This window comes from Cnephaeus nilssonii, assembly GCF_951640355.1.
Source record: "Cnephaeus nilssonii genome assembly, chromosome: 10".
NCBI classification, from domain to species: Eukaryota; Metazoa; Chordata; class Mammalia; order Chiroptera; family Vespertilionidae; genus Cnephaeus; species Cnephaeus nilssonii.
The window spans coordinates 30,010,979-30,032,217 of record NC_137081.1 but is presented as its reverse complement, the minus strand read 5'-3'; the positions used below and the strand labels follow the sequence as shown (position 1 = coordinate 30,032,217).

General features: G+C 42.9%; 1 protein-coding gene across 8 annotated transcripts in view; it reads right to left on the bottom strand.

Moving 5' to 3' along the window:
• Positions 1-20,522, bottom strand: part of LOC307106285 (cell division cycle 5-like protein) — a 71,634-nt gene extending 51,112 nt beyond the window's left edge. For all 8 annotated transcript variants that reach the window (XR_013814104.1, XR_013814105.1, XM_079782636.1 and 5 more), the window contains exon 1: positions 20,375-20,522. Coding sequence is in view for 6 of the 8 variants with exons in the window: in XM_079782636.1 (XP_079638762.1) it covers positions 20,375-20,406 (32 nt within the window). In the remaining 2 variants the exon portion in view is untranslated. The remainder of the gene's footprint in view (positions 1-20,374) is intronic.
• Between the last annotated feature and the right edge of the window lie 717 nt (positions 20,523-21,239).

Sequence of the window (21,239 nt, the reverse complement as noted above, 5' to 3'; positions counted from 1 at the left end):
AAGAGAAGCATTTGTCTTCTCTTTTATTGAAAACCCTACTAAAATTATAATGAAGGAATGTAGGTGGAGGATACTTCCAGCAGTCAGGAAAGCAACTGCGTGCCCTGTGGGATCCTAAAGGCAGTGGAATTTGAATGGGAGACATGGTGCTTAATACCAACATGTCATTTGAAAAATGAAGAGCAGAGCAACCCCACAACCCACAAGCTGACCTCCTGGAGCCAGGCAGCTTCTCAGAGGCAAACATTGCTGTCCTTTATCAACGTATGTTAATGTTACCTGTTACTGGATTCGTACATACAATAATACATTGTGCATGCTTATGTGTCTAACTGCTTTTGTTCATCATCTACGTTTTTGGGTAATTAGAAGTTAGTTCCTTTTTATTGTAGAGAATACTCCATTGGATGTTTTCACCACAATCTGCTTACTTATTTTCCTGTTGATGAACATTTGGATTGATTCCAGTTCTAGTGTAAATAAAGCTGCTCTGCTTTTTGTGGCGAGATGTTTTCATTCCTCTTGGAGAAACAGCTAAAATTGGAATTGTAAGGTCATTGTGTAGCAGTATGTTTAACCATTACAGTATCTTACAAACTGTTTTTCAAAGTCTATAAGAAATAGCCTTTCCAATTTTAGTCATTCTAATGTGTGATGTGCTATCTCAAATAGCTTTAATTTGTATTTCTTTAATGACTAATACTGATCACATTTTCATATGCTTATTGGTGATTCATGTATCTTTATGTATTATATATCTTCATGTAAAGTGTCCGTTCAAGTCTTTGTACTATTTAGATTATTGTGTTGTCTTTTACTCCTTATTGATGTGTAGGAATTTGTTATATATTGTGGAAATAAGTGTTTTTTTTTTTTTTTAGTTTTTTTTTTTTTAAAGAGGTTATATGTCTGAAATCTCAGGGCAAATATGCTAAACATCCTGCTTTTAGCAATTAAAAACTGCACAACCTCTACCTCAGACATCCACCCCACCCACTACCACACACATACACACACAAAGTGAATCATGTTCACTCCATGGGCCCAGTGATCTGTCAAGCTGCCTCCTCCTATCATTTGGAAATGCCAACTCTGGTTCCAGCTTATATCCTTTCTAAAGACTTAATTCTTCCCCCACCACCAATTTCAAGAGCTCTTCCTCTGTTCCTTTCCTATGGCACTATACCCTTCCACCCCTTTTCACAAATCCTAATTTTCCCCACTGGTCTCAAGTTAATGGGAAGTCTATTTGGTTCATCTGGGCCTACAGAATGAAATGCAGGGCTTGGCATGCAGCAGGCCCACAAATAAGCCTATATAATAAAGAGGAAATATGCAAATTAACCCTCATGCCCTCACAAGATGGCTGCCTAGGATCAGGCTGGCAGGGGGCTTAGTGAGGGATGACCAAACAACTGAACAGCAGGCTGTGTGGGGCAACCAGGCTGGCGGGGGGGGGGGGGGGAGGTGTGAGGGGAGACCAGGCCTGCAGGGGAAGCAGTTGGGGGCAACCAGGCCAGCAGGGGGGGGGGGGCAGTAAAAAGCGACCAGGCTGGCGGGGGGGGGGGGGGCAGTTAGGGGTTATCAGGCAGACACACAGAGGCAGTGAGGTGCGACCAGGCCAGCAGGGGCGGGGGAGAGTTAGGGGCGACCAGGCAGGCAGGCAGGCGAGCAATTAGAAGCCAGAGGTCCAGGATTGTGAGAGGGATGTCTGACTGCCAGTTTAGGCCCTATCCCTGGCAGTCGGACATCCCCCAAGGGGTCCCAGATTGGAGAGGGTACAGGCTGAGCTGAGGGGACCCCTCCCCGCCCTGTGCATGAATTTCCTGCACCAGGCCTCTAGTTGATGAAATAAAGCAACAAGGATATTTTTCCCTAGAGGCTCAGCTGACAAAATCTGGGAGGAATTTCCTGTTAAAACCTTCATAACTGCACATGGGCAAAACTGTACAATTTGATATGAAGAGGGGTTATGAGGAGGGGTGAAGAAGGGAAAACAGGTACAAAGTAATTGGAAGTGCCTATGAATGTGCGTTATTAGGTAAAAATAACCTGAGGAGTTATCCATTCCCATCTCTTGGGCTTGGAACTAGAGCAATGAACTGACAAAGGGCTGGGGCCAGAAATTAAGTAGGAGGGGGAGGCCTTATCACATGCCTTCCCCCCTCCCGCAACCCGCCCAACTTCTGCTGAAAGGAGTTAGCTCTGTCAGCTTCATTGGGGGGGCCTCAAGGGGACAGTGCAGAGATGAGTCAGGGGTGCACTCGAAAGTCATAAAATCTTATGGTTGTACTCTGGCAGCTGTTACCAAAGGATGGAAAAATATGTGGGGTGGGAGGAGCATGCTTGAGGCCAAAGCTTAAGGATGCAAAGCAGATGGTGTTCAGGGCCCATGGCTCTTGGGAGCCCATGGGCCCAAGGTCCAGAAGCTGGGCAGAGTCCACTAGCCCCGCCCGATCCTGGGCTCCAAATCCGGACCTGAAAAGATCCGAGAGCCCAACCCCAGGCTCCCTCCCCACACTGGATTTACACCAACGTGCCAATAATAAGGAAAGATTATTTTGATTTTCTAAGTCTTTTGGCTTTCCACATATCTTTTATTTATTTTTATTGCTTTTTGTTAATCCAACAAGTGTTTATTGAGTGCACTGTCCTTTTGAAAAATATTATTTGTATTGGTTTCAGGTGTACATCACAGTAATTAGACAATCAATCATATAATTTACAAAGTGTTCCCCCAGATAGTTCCAGTACCCATCTGGCACAATATCTTTTAAAATCAATTTGTCGTGCTCTCTTCAGCAGCACATATACTAAAATTGGAACAATATAGAGATTAGCATGGCCCCTGAGCAAGGATGACACGCAAATTCGTGAAGCATTCCATATTTTTGTCAGGAAGAACCTGGAGAAGGCGGCCTCATTGCTGGAGTATACCTCCGACATAGACACTGACCCCCTGCCAGGGTAAATACAGCTGGCGGGTTGGGGTGTCTTTCTGGCGGAGATGTCAAGGGGACTCAGGTGGGCTCGGGGGAGGGCTGTGGGGGTCTGGGATGAGACAGAGTCACCAGAGTGGAGCCCCCTGAAAGTGTCCCCTGGAAGCCGTCACCATGTCTTAATCCTTATGCTGTGAAGTTGTATCCTTATTATTCTGCTGGGGATGGGAGTGACCATGGTTGGGGGTTGGCATTTGAAAGTCCAAGGGTGGGGGTTCATATTGACTCAGTGATGGGGTGGGCATACTGAGCAGAGGGAGACACAGTGATGGGTGATGGTGGTGAGTGTATCCGGATGGGTGACTGAGCATGGATCCCCAGCACATCCGGGAAGGCCAGGCAAACCAGCTTCCCCTTGTCACCTTTTGTATTATCCTACCTAATAAAAGGGTAATATGCAAATAACCATCACTCCACTACTCCCACGATTGGGCCAGCGGGAGGCTGGGGGACGGGACTCGGGGTGGCCTATCGGCCGTTGAGAAGATCAAGATGGCGGTGCCCAGTCCTCTTAGCCCCAGCGAAGTCCGCCCAGTAGCAGCAGTCCAGGGTGTCCAGCTGGGAGGCACCAGCACCCAGCGTGAGCCACGGGATCGCTGGCAAGTGGCGGCAGTTTGGGGGTGGGGGTCTCTGCTGCCCCCAAGCTGCAGGATCGCTGGCAAGCTGGGGCGGCTTGCTGGCAAGCCGGGGCGACTTGGGGACAGGGGTCTCTGCTGCCCCCAAGGCGCAGGATCGCTGGCAAGCCAGGGCAGCTTGGGGACGGGGGTCTCAGCCACCCCCAAGCCGCAGGATCGCTGGCAAGCCAGGGCAGCTTGGGGACGGGGGTCTCCGCCGCCCCCAAGCCTCAGGATTGCTAGCAAGCCTGGCTGAGACCCCCGCTCCAAAGCCTCGCGATCCCCTGGCAAGCCGGGGTGGCTTGGGGGTGGGGGTCTCAGCCACCCCCAAGCCACAGGATCCCCTGGCAAAGAGGGCGGCTTGGGGGCGGGGGTCTCAGCTGCCCCCAAGCCGCAGGATCCCCTGGCTGTGAGGACAGCTTGGGCTGGGGTCTCAGGCCTGCAGGGCCCGGCACCCCCACTGCATGATCACCCAGCCAGTGGCAGCAGCCTGGGCTGGGGTCTCAGGCCGGGAGGGCAGTGCACCCCCACTGTGCTATCTTCAGGCCAGCGAAGGCAGTTTGGGCTGGAGCCATGCACCCCCACCAGGCTATGCCCAGCCAGGCTGAGATGGCAGCCTGGGCAGGGATCTCAGCCTGGCTTGGCTGAGGTGGCAGCCTGGGCTGGGGTCTCAGGCTGGCCAGGGCTCGATCCCCTTCCAGTGGTGGCAGCCTGGGGTCTCAACCATTGAGTCACACCAGCCAGGCAGATATGAAGGAATCTTAAATGTTTTTTTTTTTTATAATATGTATTTTATTGATTTTTTACAGAGAGGAAGGGAAAGGGATAGAGAGCTAGAAACATCTATGAGAGAGAAACATCGATCAGCTGCCTCCTGCACACTCCCCACTGGGTATGTGCCCCCAACCAAGGTACATGCCCTTGACCAGAATCGAACCTGGGACCCTTGATTCTGCAGGCCAATGCTCCATCCACTGAGCCAAACCAGTTAGGACTGTCCAATATGCTAAAGAAAAAACCCTATCTAATAAAGAGGGAATATGCAAGGGAGGGCATTTGGGGGTGACCAGGGTATCAGGGGAGGGAAGTTAGGCATTGATCGGGCTGGCAGGGGTGTGGTTAGGGGGTGATCAGGCTGGCAGGCAGAGCGGTTAGGGGCAATCAGGAAGGCAGGCAGGTAAGTAGTTGGGAGACAGCAGTCCTAGATTGTGAAAGGGGTCCCAGATTGGAGAGGGTGCAGGTTGGGCTGAGAGACACCCCCCCACCCTCCATGCACGAATTTTGTGCACCGGGCCTCTAGTTTTTACCATAAAATCCAGGTAATCCTTTATCTTCTTTGGGGCCCATTTCACCCTTTAATCTTGGCATTTCATGAAGCCCAGGAAAACCAGGAAGTCCACGGTCACCCATCCTATATAATAAAAGCCTAATATGCTAAGTGTCTGGTTGTTCGGTCATCTATTCAACCAATCAAAGCATAATATGCTAATGATATGCTAAGGCCGCCCAACCACTCACTATGATGTGCACTGATCACCAGAGGGCAGACACTCTGACCGGTAAATTAGCTTGCTCCTGGACTCCGGCTGATGTGGACTGAGTGAGATAGGCTGGACATGCCCTGGAGCCCTCCCGTGGTCTATCCCTGGCTGACCAACCTCCTGCGTCCCTCCCCAGCCCCAATTGTGCACCGGTGGGGTCCCTCAGCCTGGCCTCTCACAATCTGGGCTGAGGGACCTCCCCCGCCCCCCCCCTCTCCCCCCCAGTGCACAAATTTCATGCACTGGGCCCATAGTATATCTATCTATATCTATATCTATATCTATATCTATATCTATATCTATATCTACATCTATCTATCTCTATATTTTAAATGTTTTTAGTGATTTTATTGAAGGGAGAGGGACAGAGAGATTGAAACATTGACGAGAGAGAAACACTGATCGGCTGCCTCCTGCACAGCCCCCACTGGGGATTGAGCATGTAATCTGGGCATGTGCCCCGACACCCACATTTTAAATATCTCTGTATTATGTTTGGGCCCTTTGAGCCATAAGTCTCTCTGGTATAAAAGATATACTAGCCCTGACTGGTTTGGTTTAGTGGATAGAGCATTGTTGGCCCACAGACTGAAGGGTCCCAGGTTCGATTCCAGTCAAGGGCACATATCCATGGCCCTGGCTAGGCCACGTGCAGAAGGCAACCAATGAATGTGTCTCTCACATTGATATTTCTCTCTGTCTCTTTCCCTCCCTTCCACTTTCTCAAAAAAAAAAAAATCAATGGAAAAATAGGGTCTGTGAAGATTAAGAAAACAAAACAAACAAATAAAAAGAAAAGCTAGACTGAGCTTAGGTCCGAAAATCTGTGGATGGAAAAAAAAAGTGGTTCTGTGGAAAGTACCCTCACAGGGTCCTCTGATCATGAATTCCTAAGTGGGCAGGTTACTTCTCTACTAAGAGGCTTATCTTTTTGTTTTGTTTTACTTTTCAGAGAGGGAGGAGGGGAGAGGGAGAGAAACGTGGATGGGCCCTGAGAGGCTCACCTTCGCCCTTAGCAGCCCCCATGCTGGTTCCCTGCGAGGTTGTACCTGCTGTGGCTCTAAGAGGCTCTGTGCTTCCTGCCTCTGACATCAGGGGAGGCAGGGCCCAGAGAGTTCACTTTCCTTTTCCCTCCCCCAAAGAGGAAAGGGGAGGAGATGAAATGGAGTGACCCAGAATGGGAAGAGGGAAGTTCGGCGGAGGACCCTGAGTGAGAGGGAGGCTGACATGGGGTGAGCGTGGGCGTGGGCATCGTGTGTGTGTGTGTGTGTGTGTGTGTGTGTGTGTGTGCGGCTATGCAGGCAGGGCCTTTCTCCCCGTGCAGTGTGTGTGTCCTGTTTGTACACTTGTGATGACAAGGTGGGGACGATCCTCACCAGAGTTGCTGGAACCATACTTTGTTCTCTTCCTCACTTCAAATTATGCTTCCTTGAAATCTCAATCAAAACTCAAAGAATGGGGTGAGTTCCTGGCCAGACCGCCCAGGGAGGCCAGGTGGGGTCGTTGTCACTAGGACAGCCCGGCTTTTTATGCGCAGAGAGCACACATGCTCGGCTTCTGCTGTGGCCAGCCCAGGTTGAGGCCATGGCTGCCCCCAGGTGTGGCCTCCCTTCACAGAACAGAGCTGTGATGCACGGCAGTGGGAGGGGCCGGGCTAAGCTGAGTTTTGGTCCCATAGTTCCCTGGAGCCAGGAGTATTCCTGCAACCTCCCTGAGACCGTCTGGAGGCCACACCCGCCTCAGTGCTGGCTGTCCTGGCCCCCGACACAAGGGTACAGGGTGGCCTCTGTCCACCTACACACTCAGGTGTCCTCCCTGCAGTGTCTTTGTTATGCCTTTAGCCAAATTTTTTTTTGTGTGCATCTTTTTGTTTTAAAATGTGATAGTTGCTGAGGCTGAAACCCCTGGCTCTTAGAGGGACATTGGCCCAGAGGAGAGGGACCATCTGACATGACAATTCCTGCCTCCCTCACACCAGCTCCTGGACCCTAGTTCCATTGTCCTGGCAGCGGGGACACTGGGCCACCAGCCTCTGGACCAAGGTGGAGGGGCCCCGGGTTGCTGCTGGCCCAGATACGAATACCTTGGAGTCCCCATCCCTCTGTAACTGTCTAGCCAGATCTGTCTCAACTTTGTATTGTTGATGCATTTCTGAGTCTGGGATCTGCACCTTTGTTTATAATAAATGCAGACATTTGGAAAAAAAATCAATTTGTCAATTTTTACAAGAAAAGCTTTTTGGATTTTTATAGCCTTTTGCATTTTGAAACTATAGAGAAATTTGATGAGAACTGACATTTTAACAATATTAAACTCCAACCATCTCCTATGCTCCCAATCCCATAACCTAGGCTCTCTTTTTGCCATGTCCTTACTACTCCTTAATATATTAAGTCAATTATTTATATATTCTATGTTGTTTTTATTATCATATTCATTGTCTTCTCTCAAAAATATATAAGCTATAAGCATAGGGATTGTGTCTGTTTTGTCCTTTGATTTTTTTTGGGGGGGGGTACTTGATACACATAAGGCGATAATCAATATTTATTGGTTAGATGCCTCTAAGTACAAAAGTTTTTGTTGAGGCAAAATATAACCATAACAACATAACACTGATCCACCAAACCTGAAAACAGTTTGATGATTCATTCAGCTAAATGGTTGAGTAAATTATGGTAAATTCATATTGCTGGATACATAATTATTTACTTCTAGTATTTGAATGGAAAGGTATAGTTTTATTGATGAATGAAAACATAAATTTCATATTAATATGTTACGATTACATTTTTATACAAATCAAAGTAATAAAAGTCTTTTATTTGTGTGTAAAGTTTGGAGCAAATGTTGGGAAAGGGATGCAATGTTACACCCAGGCTGTTAACATTGGCTTAGTTCAGAGTGTCAGGATTTCACCCCAGTCCCTTCAGTTCCTTGTTTTATCATTTTTGGCAACATCAGAGGAAATAGGAAATAATAGGGCCAAAGTAAGACTTTAGAACAAGTATATTTAATATCCCTATAGCTTATGAGATAATATTGTTTTTGTAAAACAATTGGTTGGGAAATTTAGAAATTTAAAAGTTGATTTTCTAATTAAAAATAAAGGTAGGAAAAAAGAATAAAATTTTTAGGAATAAATTTAACAAATGGAACACAAATCTTTGTTGTTGTTAATCCTCCTCCAAGTATAGTTTTCCATTCATTTTTAGAGAGAGTGAAAGGGAGGGGTAGAGACAGAGAAACATTAATGTGAGAGAAACACATGGAATGGTTGCCTTCCACACGTACTCCAACCAGGGCAGGGCATGTACCCCAACCCGGGCTGGGGATTTGAGCCTGCAACAAAAGTATGTGCTCTTGCTTGGAATCAAACCTAGGACCAGTCAGTTCCCGGGCTGACACTCTGTCCACTGAGCCAAACTGGCTAGGGCTGGAACACAAATCTTAACTGCTGATAACGTCAAAACATTGCTAAGAAAAAATTAAAGATCTAAATAAATGGAAACATTCCATGTTCATGGATTGGAAGACTCAACATATTTAAGATGGCAATTTCCTCTAATTGATTTATAGGTTCAATGCAGTTATCAAAATCCTAGCAGGCCTCATTGCAGAAATTACAAAGCTGATCCCAAATTTTATGTGGAAATGTGAATAGTCAAAACAATTTTGAGGAACCAAGTTGAAGGACTTATACTTTCTGATTTCAACAGTTATTATAAAGCTACAGTAATTGATACAGTAATAATACTGGCAGAAAAAATATATGGATCACTGGTACAGAATTGAGAGTGAAGAAATAAACTATGTTATTGGTCAATAGATTTTCAATAAGAAATGCCCAGACAATTCAATGAGGAAAATATTGTCTTTCAATAAATGGTGATACGATATTTGGATATCTACAGCAAAAATATTAATTTATACCTTTACGTCACAGAATATACCACAATCAACTCAAGATAGATTGTAGACCTAAATGTGAGAGTAGGGCCAGTATACTGGCATGCGTCTATGTGGTCACACAAGGCACTGTGTTTGCTCTAATGCTCTGTTTTTACAGTTTTAAAATTCTCAATGATTTGTTGCCTGTGTGTTTGGTGTCAAGTCCAAGAAATTATTGCCAAGAACAATGTCAAAAGTTTCACAGATTCAGGCTAAACTAGAGAACATTATGCTAAGTGACACAAACCAATCACAGAAGGATTAATACTACATGATTCCACTTACATGAGGTATCCAAAACAATCAAAGATAACAGAATAGTAGTGTCCAGGAGTGGGAGAGAGGGAGATGGGAAATTGTTTTTCAGTGGGTATAAAGATTCATTTATGAAAGATGAATATGTTCTAGAGATCTACTATAAAATGGTACCTATAGTTAACAAGCATAAAAAAGTTTTTGGAGATGATGAATATATTCAGTACCTTGGTTGTGGTGATGGTATCATAAATGTATGGATATGTCCAAATTCATGAAGATGTATACATTATGTGCATAATTTTTGTATTTAAATAATGCAATAAATCTTTAGAAAACATAGTAATTACATGTTTTACATGATGTTATGGGGAAACTAGCAAGAGGCAAGCCAATTTGGGTTTCTGAATTGTGGTTCAGGAATCAGAGGCACCATTACTTCAGAAGACAGGTTGGGAGGTGAAAAGCAAAACTGGCATATTGAAGCTCACAAGTCATCTAGAGGCATCCATTCATTAACAAAGCCCTAATCAGGTGTTCATGTCTCACTTCTAAATGTGGCTGGACACCCAGTGGATGCCTGATGGGATCTTTGAGAACAAAACAAACAATGGGTCAGGAGCTGGGGAAAAATGAACTCTTAAAAGAACCTTGGAAGAAACAGATGAATTAAAAACATTATCATCCTCAGTAATAGAGATAAAATATTAGATTTATTAAAAAAGAGCATGATATAACCCTGGCTAGCGTGGCTCAGTTGGTTGAGCATCATCCTATGCACCAAGAGATCACTGATTTGATTCTCAGTAAGGGTACATGTCTGGATTTCAGGCTCGATCTTCAGTAGGGGGTGTGCAGGAGGCAGCCTATTGATGGTTCTCTCTCATCACTGTTTCTCTCTCTCTCTCTCTCTCTCTCTCTCTCTCCTCCTCCTCCTCCTCCTCCTCCTCTCCCTTCCTTTCTCTCTCTAAAACCAATGAAAACACACACACACACACACACACACACACACACATAAAAGAGATTGTATAGGAGAAACCAAGATGGCAGCATAAGTAAATACCTAAACTGCTGCCTTGCACAACAACTTCAAAACTACGACTAAAAGACAAAATGGACATCATCCAGAACCACAGGAAGGTTGGCTGAGTGGAAATTCTACAACTAGAAGGAAAGAGAAAAGCACACTGAGACTCAGAGGAGCTGCAGGAGGCAGAGGTACTAAGACACGCACGCAGAGAGGACTGGCAACTGACTGCGTGGCTGGCTTTCTCAAGCGGGAAGGAGACAAAAGCTCCCGACTGTGCTGAACTCCAGTTCTGGGTGAGACTCTGGGGACACAGACTCATATGGGGTGAAACTGGACTGTCAGGAAAGAGAAAAGCACACGGAGACTCTGAGAAACTGCGGAAGGCAGAGGTACTGAGGTGCGTGCATGGAGAGGGAGGGCAACTTAGTACTCGGCTGGATTTCTCAAGAGGGAGGGAGACAAAAGCTCCCGACTGCACTGAACTCCAGTTCTGGGCAAGACTCTGGGGACCCAGATTCATTCGGGGAGAAACTGGACTGTCTGGCAGCGGGTGGAACTCGAGGGCAGCTTTCTCTCAGAGGTGCTTGCAGCGATTACCACGGGACACTGAGACACAGGGGCCTATTAGGGCAGGGAAACCAATGCTGTCTGCTCCTCCCTGAAACTCTGCCCCATCCAAGCTGAGCACAGAGGCTTTTGCAAGTCTTGTCTCATAAGGGTGTCTCCAGCACAGAAGTTCTCCCAGCGTAGACACAACTGATCCTCACTGCCAATTGGCCAGGAGGTAAATTCCTCCCAGTTATACCAACAACAATCAAGGCTTAATTACAACAAGACTGTGCACATAGCCCACAAAGGGGTGCACCAAGAGTGTCTACCTCAGGTAACTGGGGAGGCTGAGCCACTGGGCCCTATAGGACACCTAGCACACAAAGCCACTCTGTCAACTCAGGGAAGAATCCAAAATGCGGAGACAGAGAAGCAGGTCACAAATGAAAGAAATGGAGGAAAGCAAATGACTGGATATAGAGTTCAAAACCATGGTTATAAGGTTTTTCAAGAATTTTCTAGAAAAGGCTGATAAATTTAGCGAGACCCTCAAGGGTATGAAAAAGGACCAACTAGAAATTAAGCATACACTGACTGAAATAAAAAAATATTATACAGAGATCTAACAGCAGACTAGAGTATCGCAAGAATCAAGTCAAAGATTTGAAATACAAAGAAGCAAAAAACACTCAACCAAAAAAGCAAAAAGCAAAAAGAATCCAAAAATGTGAAGATAGTGTAAGGATCCTCTGGGACAACTTCAAGCATACCAACATCCAAATAATGGGGGTGCCAGAAGAAGAGAGAGAGCAAGATACTGAAAACCTATTTGAAGAAATGACAGAAAACATCCTCCACCTGGTGAAAGAAATATACTTACAAGTCCAGGAAGCACACAGAACCCCAAACTAAAGGAATCCAAAGAGGACCACACCAAGACACATCATAATTAAAATGCCAAGAGCAAAAGACAAAGAGAGAATATTAAAAACAGCAAGAGAAAAACAGTTAGTTACCTAGAAGGGAGCACAGATACGATTGCCAGCTGATTTCTCAACAGAAACTATGCAGGTCAGAAGGGAGTGGCAAGAAATATTCAAACGAAATAAATGTCATAGTAAGTATGAAAAAAAAAAATTCAACGTGATGAATAGCAAGAACCTACAACCAAGATTACTCTACCCAGCAAAGCTATCATTCAGAATTGAAGGTCAGATAAAGAGCTTCACAGATAAGAAAAAGCTAAAGGAGTTCATCACCGCCAAACCAGTATTATATGAAATGCTGAAAGGTATTCTTTAAGAAGAGTAAGAAGAAGAAAAAGGTAAAGATAAAAATTATGAACAACAAATACATATCTATCAACAAGTGAATCTAAAAAATCAAGTGAATAAAAAATCTGATGAACACAATAAACTGGTGAACATAATAGAATCAGGGGCATAGAAAGGGAGTGGACTGACAATTCTCAGGGGGAAGGGCTGTGGGGGGTGCAGGAAGAGACTGGACAAAAATTGTGCACCTATGGATGAGGACAGTGGGGCGGGGGGGTGTGGTAAGGGCAGAAGGGGGGTGGGAATCGTTGGAGGGGAGCTATGGGGGAAAAAAGAGAAACAATTGTAATAATCTGAATAATAAAGATTTATTAAATTAAAAAATAATAAAAGTAATAAAAAAAGAGAGATTGTATATAGAAACTAGAATCACCAATGAGAAACGATATATGCACCCCTATGTTCATAGCAGCACAATTCACCATAGCTAAGATTTGGAAACAGCCTAAATGCCCATCAGCAGATGAGCGGATTAGAAAACTATGGTACATCTACACAATGGAATACTAAGCTGTGGTAAAAAAAAAAAAAAAAAAAAAAAAAAAAAGGAATTCTTACCATTTGCAACAGCATGGATGGACCTCGAGAGCATTGAACTAAGCGAAATAAGCCGGGCAATGAAAGAAAAACACCACATGATCTCACTCATGGAAAATAAAGAACATTATAACCTGATGAACAAAAATATAGATACAGATGCAGTAAAGCGTTGAACAGACTTTCAAATTACAGTGTGAAGGCTGGGGAGTGTTGGGGAGGGGGTGGAAAGTGATCAACAAAGGACTTGTATGCATGCATATAAGCACAACCAATGGACACAAGACACTGGGGGGGTGGGATGAGGGCATGCGACAGGGGGTAAGGGAGGCTGTGGGAAGGTCAATGGGGGGAAAAAGGAGATATATGTACTACTATATGTAATACTTTAAACAATAAAAAAATAAATAAATAAAATGAAAAAAAGAGAGATTGTACAAAAATGGAGAAACATAAAAAAGAGCTGTTAGAAATGAAAAATGTGGCAAAAAAGAAAAAATTATCAAAGATTGCCAAGAAAACACAAAAACAGAAAGCTTGTAGAGGATCAACCTAGGAGACCTAATATCCAACTACCAGGAATTCCAAAAAGATAGAAGAGAGAGGCAGAAGGGAAGAAATTATTGAAGAAATATTGAAGGTAAAATTATGTGAATTGAAATGAATCAGTTTCCATTTGAAAGAGCTCTAAAGTATCCAGAACAATGATTAAAACCAACCTTCACACCAGAGCAAATTATCATGAAATCAAGTGATTAAAGAACCAGAAAGTCTCAGAGTCAAAGCAAGTAACATACAAAGAACGAATCAGAATCAGAATGGCAGCAGAGTTCTCATTAGCAATGCTGTAAACTGCAAGACGATAGATTGAATTCATTTCTGGAATAGGCTTTTCCTTACCAAATTTTCATACAAGTGTGAGGTCAAAAATAATCATTTAAAAAATCCATGAATGATCTTAAAATATATGCATACCTTCTATGATATTATTCAGGAGGCTCTGGATAATGTGCTACTCAAAATGAGAGAGTAAAATAAGAAAGCAGAATACATATAATCCAAAAAACAGGATGCAACCTGAGGGAGATCAAGCTTCAGAAGGTCAGCCCTGGTGGCCCAAAGCAATCAGAAGTAATTAGATCAGGAGAATAAAGGGTTTCCTTACTTAGAAAATAAACAGAACTGATCAATTATCTAATGTGTCTCACCATACTGAGAAGAATTTTATAGCTCTGTAGAGTGTTTGGGAAGAATTGGTAATGAGGATATACAAAATCCAAGTATATGTGTGAGTGTGTGTGTGTGTGTGTGTGTGTGTGTGTGTGTGTGTGTGTGTACATTCTTATAAAAGACACAGGAGGATAACATTGGCAAATTGGAGTACATACAATTTTTTAAATGTAATTTTTGAGTAAAGTGGAAGAGTAAAACTAAAGATTAACCATATATATATATCCATGTATCTATATATCTATATATCTATATATCTCTATAGCTCTATATATAAAATGCTAAGTTACTGACTGTCCAGCCATCTGACCGTCTGACTGATCAGCTGGTACATATGAAGCTCACTGGCAATTTGAAAATAAATGTTGACTCGTGCATGCGCGATATTTGTCCCCATCTGACATTGGTCTCCCATTTAAATGAATTCAAAGACAGTTTCCTGTGATGCCAGCATTTGCGATGACTATTAATAAATCACAAGGACAAACTCTAGACAGAGTAGGAATATTCCTACCTGAACCCCTTTTCGGACATGATCAGTTATATATTGCTTTCTCTCGAGTTCGAAGAGCATGTGATGTTAAAGTTAAAAATGTTAAAGTTCATCACAAGGGAAATTAGTCAAGCACTCTGAAAGTGTTTTTACTCTTAATATGGTATACAGGGAGATATTAGAATAAATTTAATCCATTTATCAGTCTTTGTTTTTTATCAATGTTGTTTTTATATCATGTTTTTCATATCAAGTCTTTGTTGTTATTTATTTATTAATCAATTTATATGTTATTTTCATATACATTTTACTAATTTTCTTTCATCTCTGACACCTATATTATAGAGGAAGAGTGAATAGTGATATTAAAATATTTCTTCTAATTAATTTCCTTTCAATGTGCATGAATCCATGCATTGGGCCACTAGTAATAACTATGGTGATAGTTGCATACTGAAAATATCAGTGGGAACATTTTGTAAAGTATATGATTGTCTAACTACTATACAGTACATCTGAAACTAATACACAGTAATATTGAATATATATTATAATTTAAAAATTAAAAAAAGTTGCAATTCAAAAAACAAATGAACAAAAAAGTCTGTGGTTTAGTTAACACTGATGTACCCATGTTGGCTTTTCAGTTTTGAAAATAATACCATAATAGTGTAAAAGGATAACATCACAGGACATGAAACTAGGTGTGCAGTATACAGAAAGTTCTGTAGTAACTTCACATCTTTAATGTAAATATAAAATTATTCCAAAACAATCATTTATTTAAAAAAATGTTTACAAGTGAGAATAGCAGAAAAAATAGAAACAGGATGAGAAACACCTCAAACATTGAAAATATCAGATGCCAACTACAAAACTTTAATCTGTGCAAGTTTCCATATTAAAAAAGAAAACCCACAGCAAACATTATCCATAATGGTACAATGAGAAAGGCTTTCCCTTTGGGATTGTGCTTAAGGTACAGATGATTACTTTTATTACTCGTATTCACCATAATACTGGAAGTCCTGGCCAACACAGGCAAGAAAAAGAAATAATAAGTGTACTAGTAAGGATCAGATTTGTAGAAATAAAACTGTCATTATAAGTATATTATGTAAATTAATATGTATATATTTCTCCAAAGTCATTAGAATTAAAAAGAATTTGGCAAATTTTTAATTTACTTTTATATATTAATAACAAACAGCTAGAAAGCTAATTTTAAATTATGTAGATTTAATAGCCTAAATATATCAAGTATTTATAATAAATCTAGCAGAAGGAAAAAAATATAAATTTTATCAGAAAATATTTTTAATTAACAGTATACATATGCCATATTAATGAGATAGAATACACAATATTATACAGATGACAATTCTCTTTTAATCAATCCATAGAATCATTACAATCCTAAAAAAAAAATCTAAACAAGATTTAGACATGCTCATTTGGAGATGTAAAGGGTCATGAACTTTGAAGAAGGAAAGAAGATGGGGAAATGTACTCTACCAAGTGTCAAGAGTTCATGTGGAGCTATGACAGTCCGTGAGGCACAAGGAGAGACACTTGTGGGCCAATGGCAGAGAAGAGAGAGCGCAGAACATACTCTGCTCATGTGGCCCCTGGGTAATGAAAGGGCAGTAGTGCAGAGCAGAGGGGAAAAGGATGGTTAATGCAGATGAGGACAGTGCAAACTGGGGAAGAGGGGAGAGCTGCCTAAGTCAAGCACGACTGAAATGGGCTATAAAACCATGGCAGGCACATGAGAAAGAGAGTGTAGCAATACAAGTGTGGTGATTGGGGAATGGGGTATTCAGGGATGGTTGGAGGTGAAGAGGACATAGAGGGGATAAATGGTGATGAAAAATAAACAAAAATAAACAAACAATAAATAAATCTATATAGATAAAAACCCAGTGGCCATAGTGCTGTAATGACCAAAGACTGGCATGGGTGGGTGGGGCCAGGTGATTTCGTGTGCTGGGCTTCTAGTAAATAAATAAATAAATAAATAAATAAATAAATAAATAGAAAGAAAGTGAAGCAACACAGGCACCAAACTGCAGACAGGGTCAATCTGGAGGAATAACCCAAAAGGTGAGGAAGACATCACCAAAGCACTTAATATCACAGAAACAACTAAATAAAGTAACTGTGCACCGATGGGCTGATAAAATAACATGTTGTTTACAGTCAAGCTTGCATAAAGTTAAAAAATAAAATTAGTTCTGTGACCATTAAAAAATAGAGCTTGCAGAGCTATTGAGGGAAACTAAGACACCCCCTCAAAAAAAATACAACCAACTTAAAAAAAATCCTATTTAATAACAAGGTAATATGCAAATTGATCAAACGGTGGAACAACTTGTTGCTATGACATGCACTGACAACCAGGGGGCAGATGCTCAACGCAGGAGCTGACCCTGGTGGTCAGTCCACTCCCACAGGGGGAGTGCCTCTCAGCCACAAGCCAAGTTCATGGCTGGTGAGTGCAGCGGTGGTGGCGGGTGTCTCTCCCGCCTCTGCGGCAGCCCTAAGGTATGCGGAGTCCTGAGAGCTCCAGACTATGAAAGGGCGCAGTCCGGGCTGAGGGACCCCTTCTTCCACCCCTCCCCAGGTGCACAAATGTTGAGCACTGGGCCTCTAGTTAGATATAACAAGAAACCAAAAAATGACTAAAAATTAAATAACTCTTATAGAAGAAAGGTTTGAGACAACAGAAAGTAAAGAAAGAGAAGATTTATTAGGGACAGATAAAGCTGTGAAGGCTAAAGTTGCACCAATGGAAGAATAGTTTTGTCCCAAAATTAAATGAGAATACATTTTTGAAGATAGTAGAGAAGAAACTTTCACTGAAGTAAAGGTAGAGTTGACTCTGCCACCTTAAGAACATGAGAACTATGGTTGAAGATGGTGTGCATGGAATTCACCAGTAACTTTCAGCATCACTTCTATTTATTCATAACTAGTAGCCCTGCGTATGAATCCGTGCGCCAGTAGCTTTCTGTGGGGCCTGGCTGCTCCGCACCTGCTACCTAGAGGCTGTCCATGGCCCAGAGGCCCATCCATGGCCGGGCGCAGAACACTTGTCTCGTAGCCACTGCGATGAAGCAAGCATTCCGCCAGGCCGCTCACGCTCTCAGCAGCAACACTCCCTCCTTCCCCCGGGACTGGGGGACTCTGGCGGGGCTGAGAGGACTGGGCACCGCCACCTTGTGGCTATGGGCACCGCCATCTTTATGATGGAGTGACAGTTAATTTGCATATTACCCTTTTATTAGGGTAATATGCAAATATTATGCAGATGACAAAGAGAATTGTCATCTGTATAATATTGTATAATGTGCAAATTATCTTTTATTAGATAGGATAACCAGGGTGTATTTATCTTATAAAAAACAATATTATAATAAGTCTTCAAATTTCAAGCTTTACAAGTAGAAGTCACCATAAACAAAATTAAAGAAAAGGAAAGTAAATTTATAACTTTCATAATATTTAACAAACCCTCCCTTATCATCAAAGAAAGGACAATCTCTTCAACTAATAGCACTGGCAATAAATAAGCCAGCAACTCACATAAGAGGCAATTTAAATGAACAATAGACACAAAACACCTCCACCTCCCATGTAATCAGAAAATGCAAATTAACTAAATGAATCTGTGAAAATGGGTGTTGGGAGATGATTCATTTCATTCGCTATTGCTAGCAGAATATATTGGTTCAGTTCCTTAGAAAGGCAGCTTGGCAGAATATGTAAATACATAAGTATTAGTATTCTTTGCCTCAACAATTTGATTTTTTGGTTAGTGACACAAGACAAATTCATATATCTATAATAATAAAAGGGTAATATGCTAATTAGACCAGACATCATTCCGGACGTCATTCCAGACATCCTTCCAGACAAAGCCAGGGCCCAAGGGAAGCCCAGGTCTCAGGTTCCAGAAGCCTGTGCCAGCAGGGCACCTGGGGGAAGGAAGGCCCATTCTTGCACGAATTTTGTGCATTGGGCCTCTAGTGTATATACATGCAAAAAAGAGAAATACATAATTGTTGTTATAACAGTATGTTGAAATGACCTAATTATCTGTCAATGGAAGAGAATGGTTTAAAAATTATGCATATTACTGTGGAAAACAGTATGGAGTTTCTTAAAAAAATTAAAAATGGGACTCCCATTTGACCCAGTAATCCCACTTCTTAGGAATATAGCTTAAGAAATCGGAAACACCAATTAGAAAGGACATATGCACCCCTTTGTTCATAGCAGCACCATTTACAATAGCTAAGATTTGGAAACAGCCTAAGTGTCCATCAGCAGATAAGTGGATTAAAAAACTGTGGTACATGTACATAATGGAATACTATGCTGCTATAAAAAAGAAAGAATTCTTATCACTCGAAATAGCATGGATGGAATTGGAGAGCATTATGCTAAGCGAAATAAGACAGTTGGAGAAAGATAAACATCACATGATTTCACTCATATGTGGAAATAATGAACAACATAAACTGATGAACAAAAATAGCTCCAGAGACAGAGAAGCATCGAACAGAGAAGCATCAAACTTCAGAGGGAAGGCAGGGGAGGGAGGCCGGGCATATGAGATCAACTAAACGACTTGTATGCATGCATATAAGCATAACCAACGGACATAGACACTAGGGGGGTAAGGATGTGTGTGGGGGGTGGGGGTGGCTGGGGAGAGGTTAATGGGGGAAAAAGGAGACATATATAATACTATATGTAATACTTTAAACAATAAAGAATTTAAAAAAATAAAAAAAATAAAACTTATTTAAAAAAATTAGGGCATATTGATTCCATGGAGTAGTATGCAGCTTTAAAAAAGAATGGAGGAGATCTGTATGTTCATTCACGTGAAAAAATCTTTAATATTTTCACTACTAAAATAACAATGCAAAATAGCATATATAATATAATCCTCTTTGTTAAAAAACAAAACACAAATTATGTATTTAGGAAAATCAGTTATATGTGTAAACACAGAGAAAGAGACATGGAATTCTGTGCCCACAACACTCAAAAGACCGGGACTGACAGCTTCAGGCAGGTGGCAAGTGAAGGGGACTTTCCCCTCTACACACTTACATGTCATTTGAAATTTTATGAGCAAGAATGTAAAATGTAATTCTTTTCTATTAAAAAAAGGTTAAACATATTAAGTAATGTTATTTCTGACCCATTAATAGAGAAAAAGATAGGATTTCTGGCCTTTGCCTTGTCAGAGGTATAACCCATTACAGAGCAGAAATTGAAAGTACAGATGAAAATACTCAGCCTGCACTAGTCTTTCATGTCTTGGCCCTTTCTTTTTCTTTATTCCCTTAGATCAAGATCCCTGGAGGGAGAGTCCAGAGCCCCAGCCAGAGATGGGAATAGGCCTGGCACTGACCCGTCCTTAGCTCAGGTATGAGACCAAGGCACCCAGAATTTTATATTTTCTAAAGTACCGTGTTTGAAAAAACCTGAAGGCAGAGGGGTCCGGAGGGAAACGAGAGGGTTCAGAGTTCATGAGAAAATAACAAATTGCATCTGAAAGGACAGCCGAGTCCAGATGGCACACAGCTGAGCAGTAGCTGTAAGACAAGAGTCCTGTGAGTTGTGGCAGCTGCACTCATACCAGCAGCTGTCCCTTTGCAGTTAAAAATTTGATTCCTTCACTAGTATTCCTGCATTTCATTACATTGCACGTCAGTGTTCTTGTAAAGCAAGATGAGGTCAAGGTTTAGACGAGTGTCTAATGACACACACTAAAGCAGCAGCACAGCCAGACAGAAAGTTAAAGGAAGGGAGACAGAGACTGACCTGGTGCTGAGGTCTGTGCCCTCACGGGCCATCGTCTTGCCCTGGGCCCTTTCTGGGCCTGGAGCCCTCCTGTGTCCCCAGCCTGCGTCTAGTGTGGCTGCCCAGCCCTGAGCAGGAAGTGTGTACAATCAATCACCCGGGGAGAGCTCCTCCCCAACGGGGAAATTAGAAGTGAAACTAACTTTCTGAGTGTTTTCAGACAAGCCTCCCTCCTTCTGCAGCCCCACAGTAGCTCTCAGCCATCAGGACATGTGGCAGAAGGAATGGAGGACAAAAAGGGACAGTCAGGACCAGGAGGCAAGGGGAGGAGGACCCACGGGGAGGGGCAGGGCCAGCCCCCAGGAGTTTTCTTGTTTGAGCACTGACTCCAAAAACAGGAAAATAGCCTAGCTACAGCGACTGGAAACCTGGAGAGCAGGAGAGGCAGTGACTGAAAAGGGATAGGGGGCAGAGAAAACACCCAGGGGATGGGCTTCCTTAGCTTCACCAGGAGGAGCTTCCATTGAGACCACACTAGTGGGCTGAGTCTCCTGCCTGGGAGACCCTGTGGGGACGGTTTGTTCCAGAGAGAAGGCAGAGAGTCCCAGACCCGAGAATTTAGGGGCAGGAGGAATCAGAGGCAACAGCATCAGCAGCCACTGGTCCAGAGGATGAAGACCTGGCACCTCTGCGGATGCAGAAATGGAGAGGAGGGACACCTGGGACCCAAGTGGGAGCACTCAGGACCCACACCAATGTCCCTTTCTGGGAGGTGGCCCATCAGTCAGCAGGACCCCTGGCCCCCCTGCCCTCCCTTCTTCCTGGGGAGACTCTGAGGCTGGGAGTTCTGTGAAGGTGAGTCTGCTCCTTGTTGCATCTCCCGGGG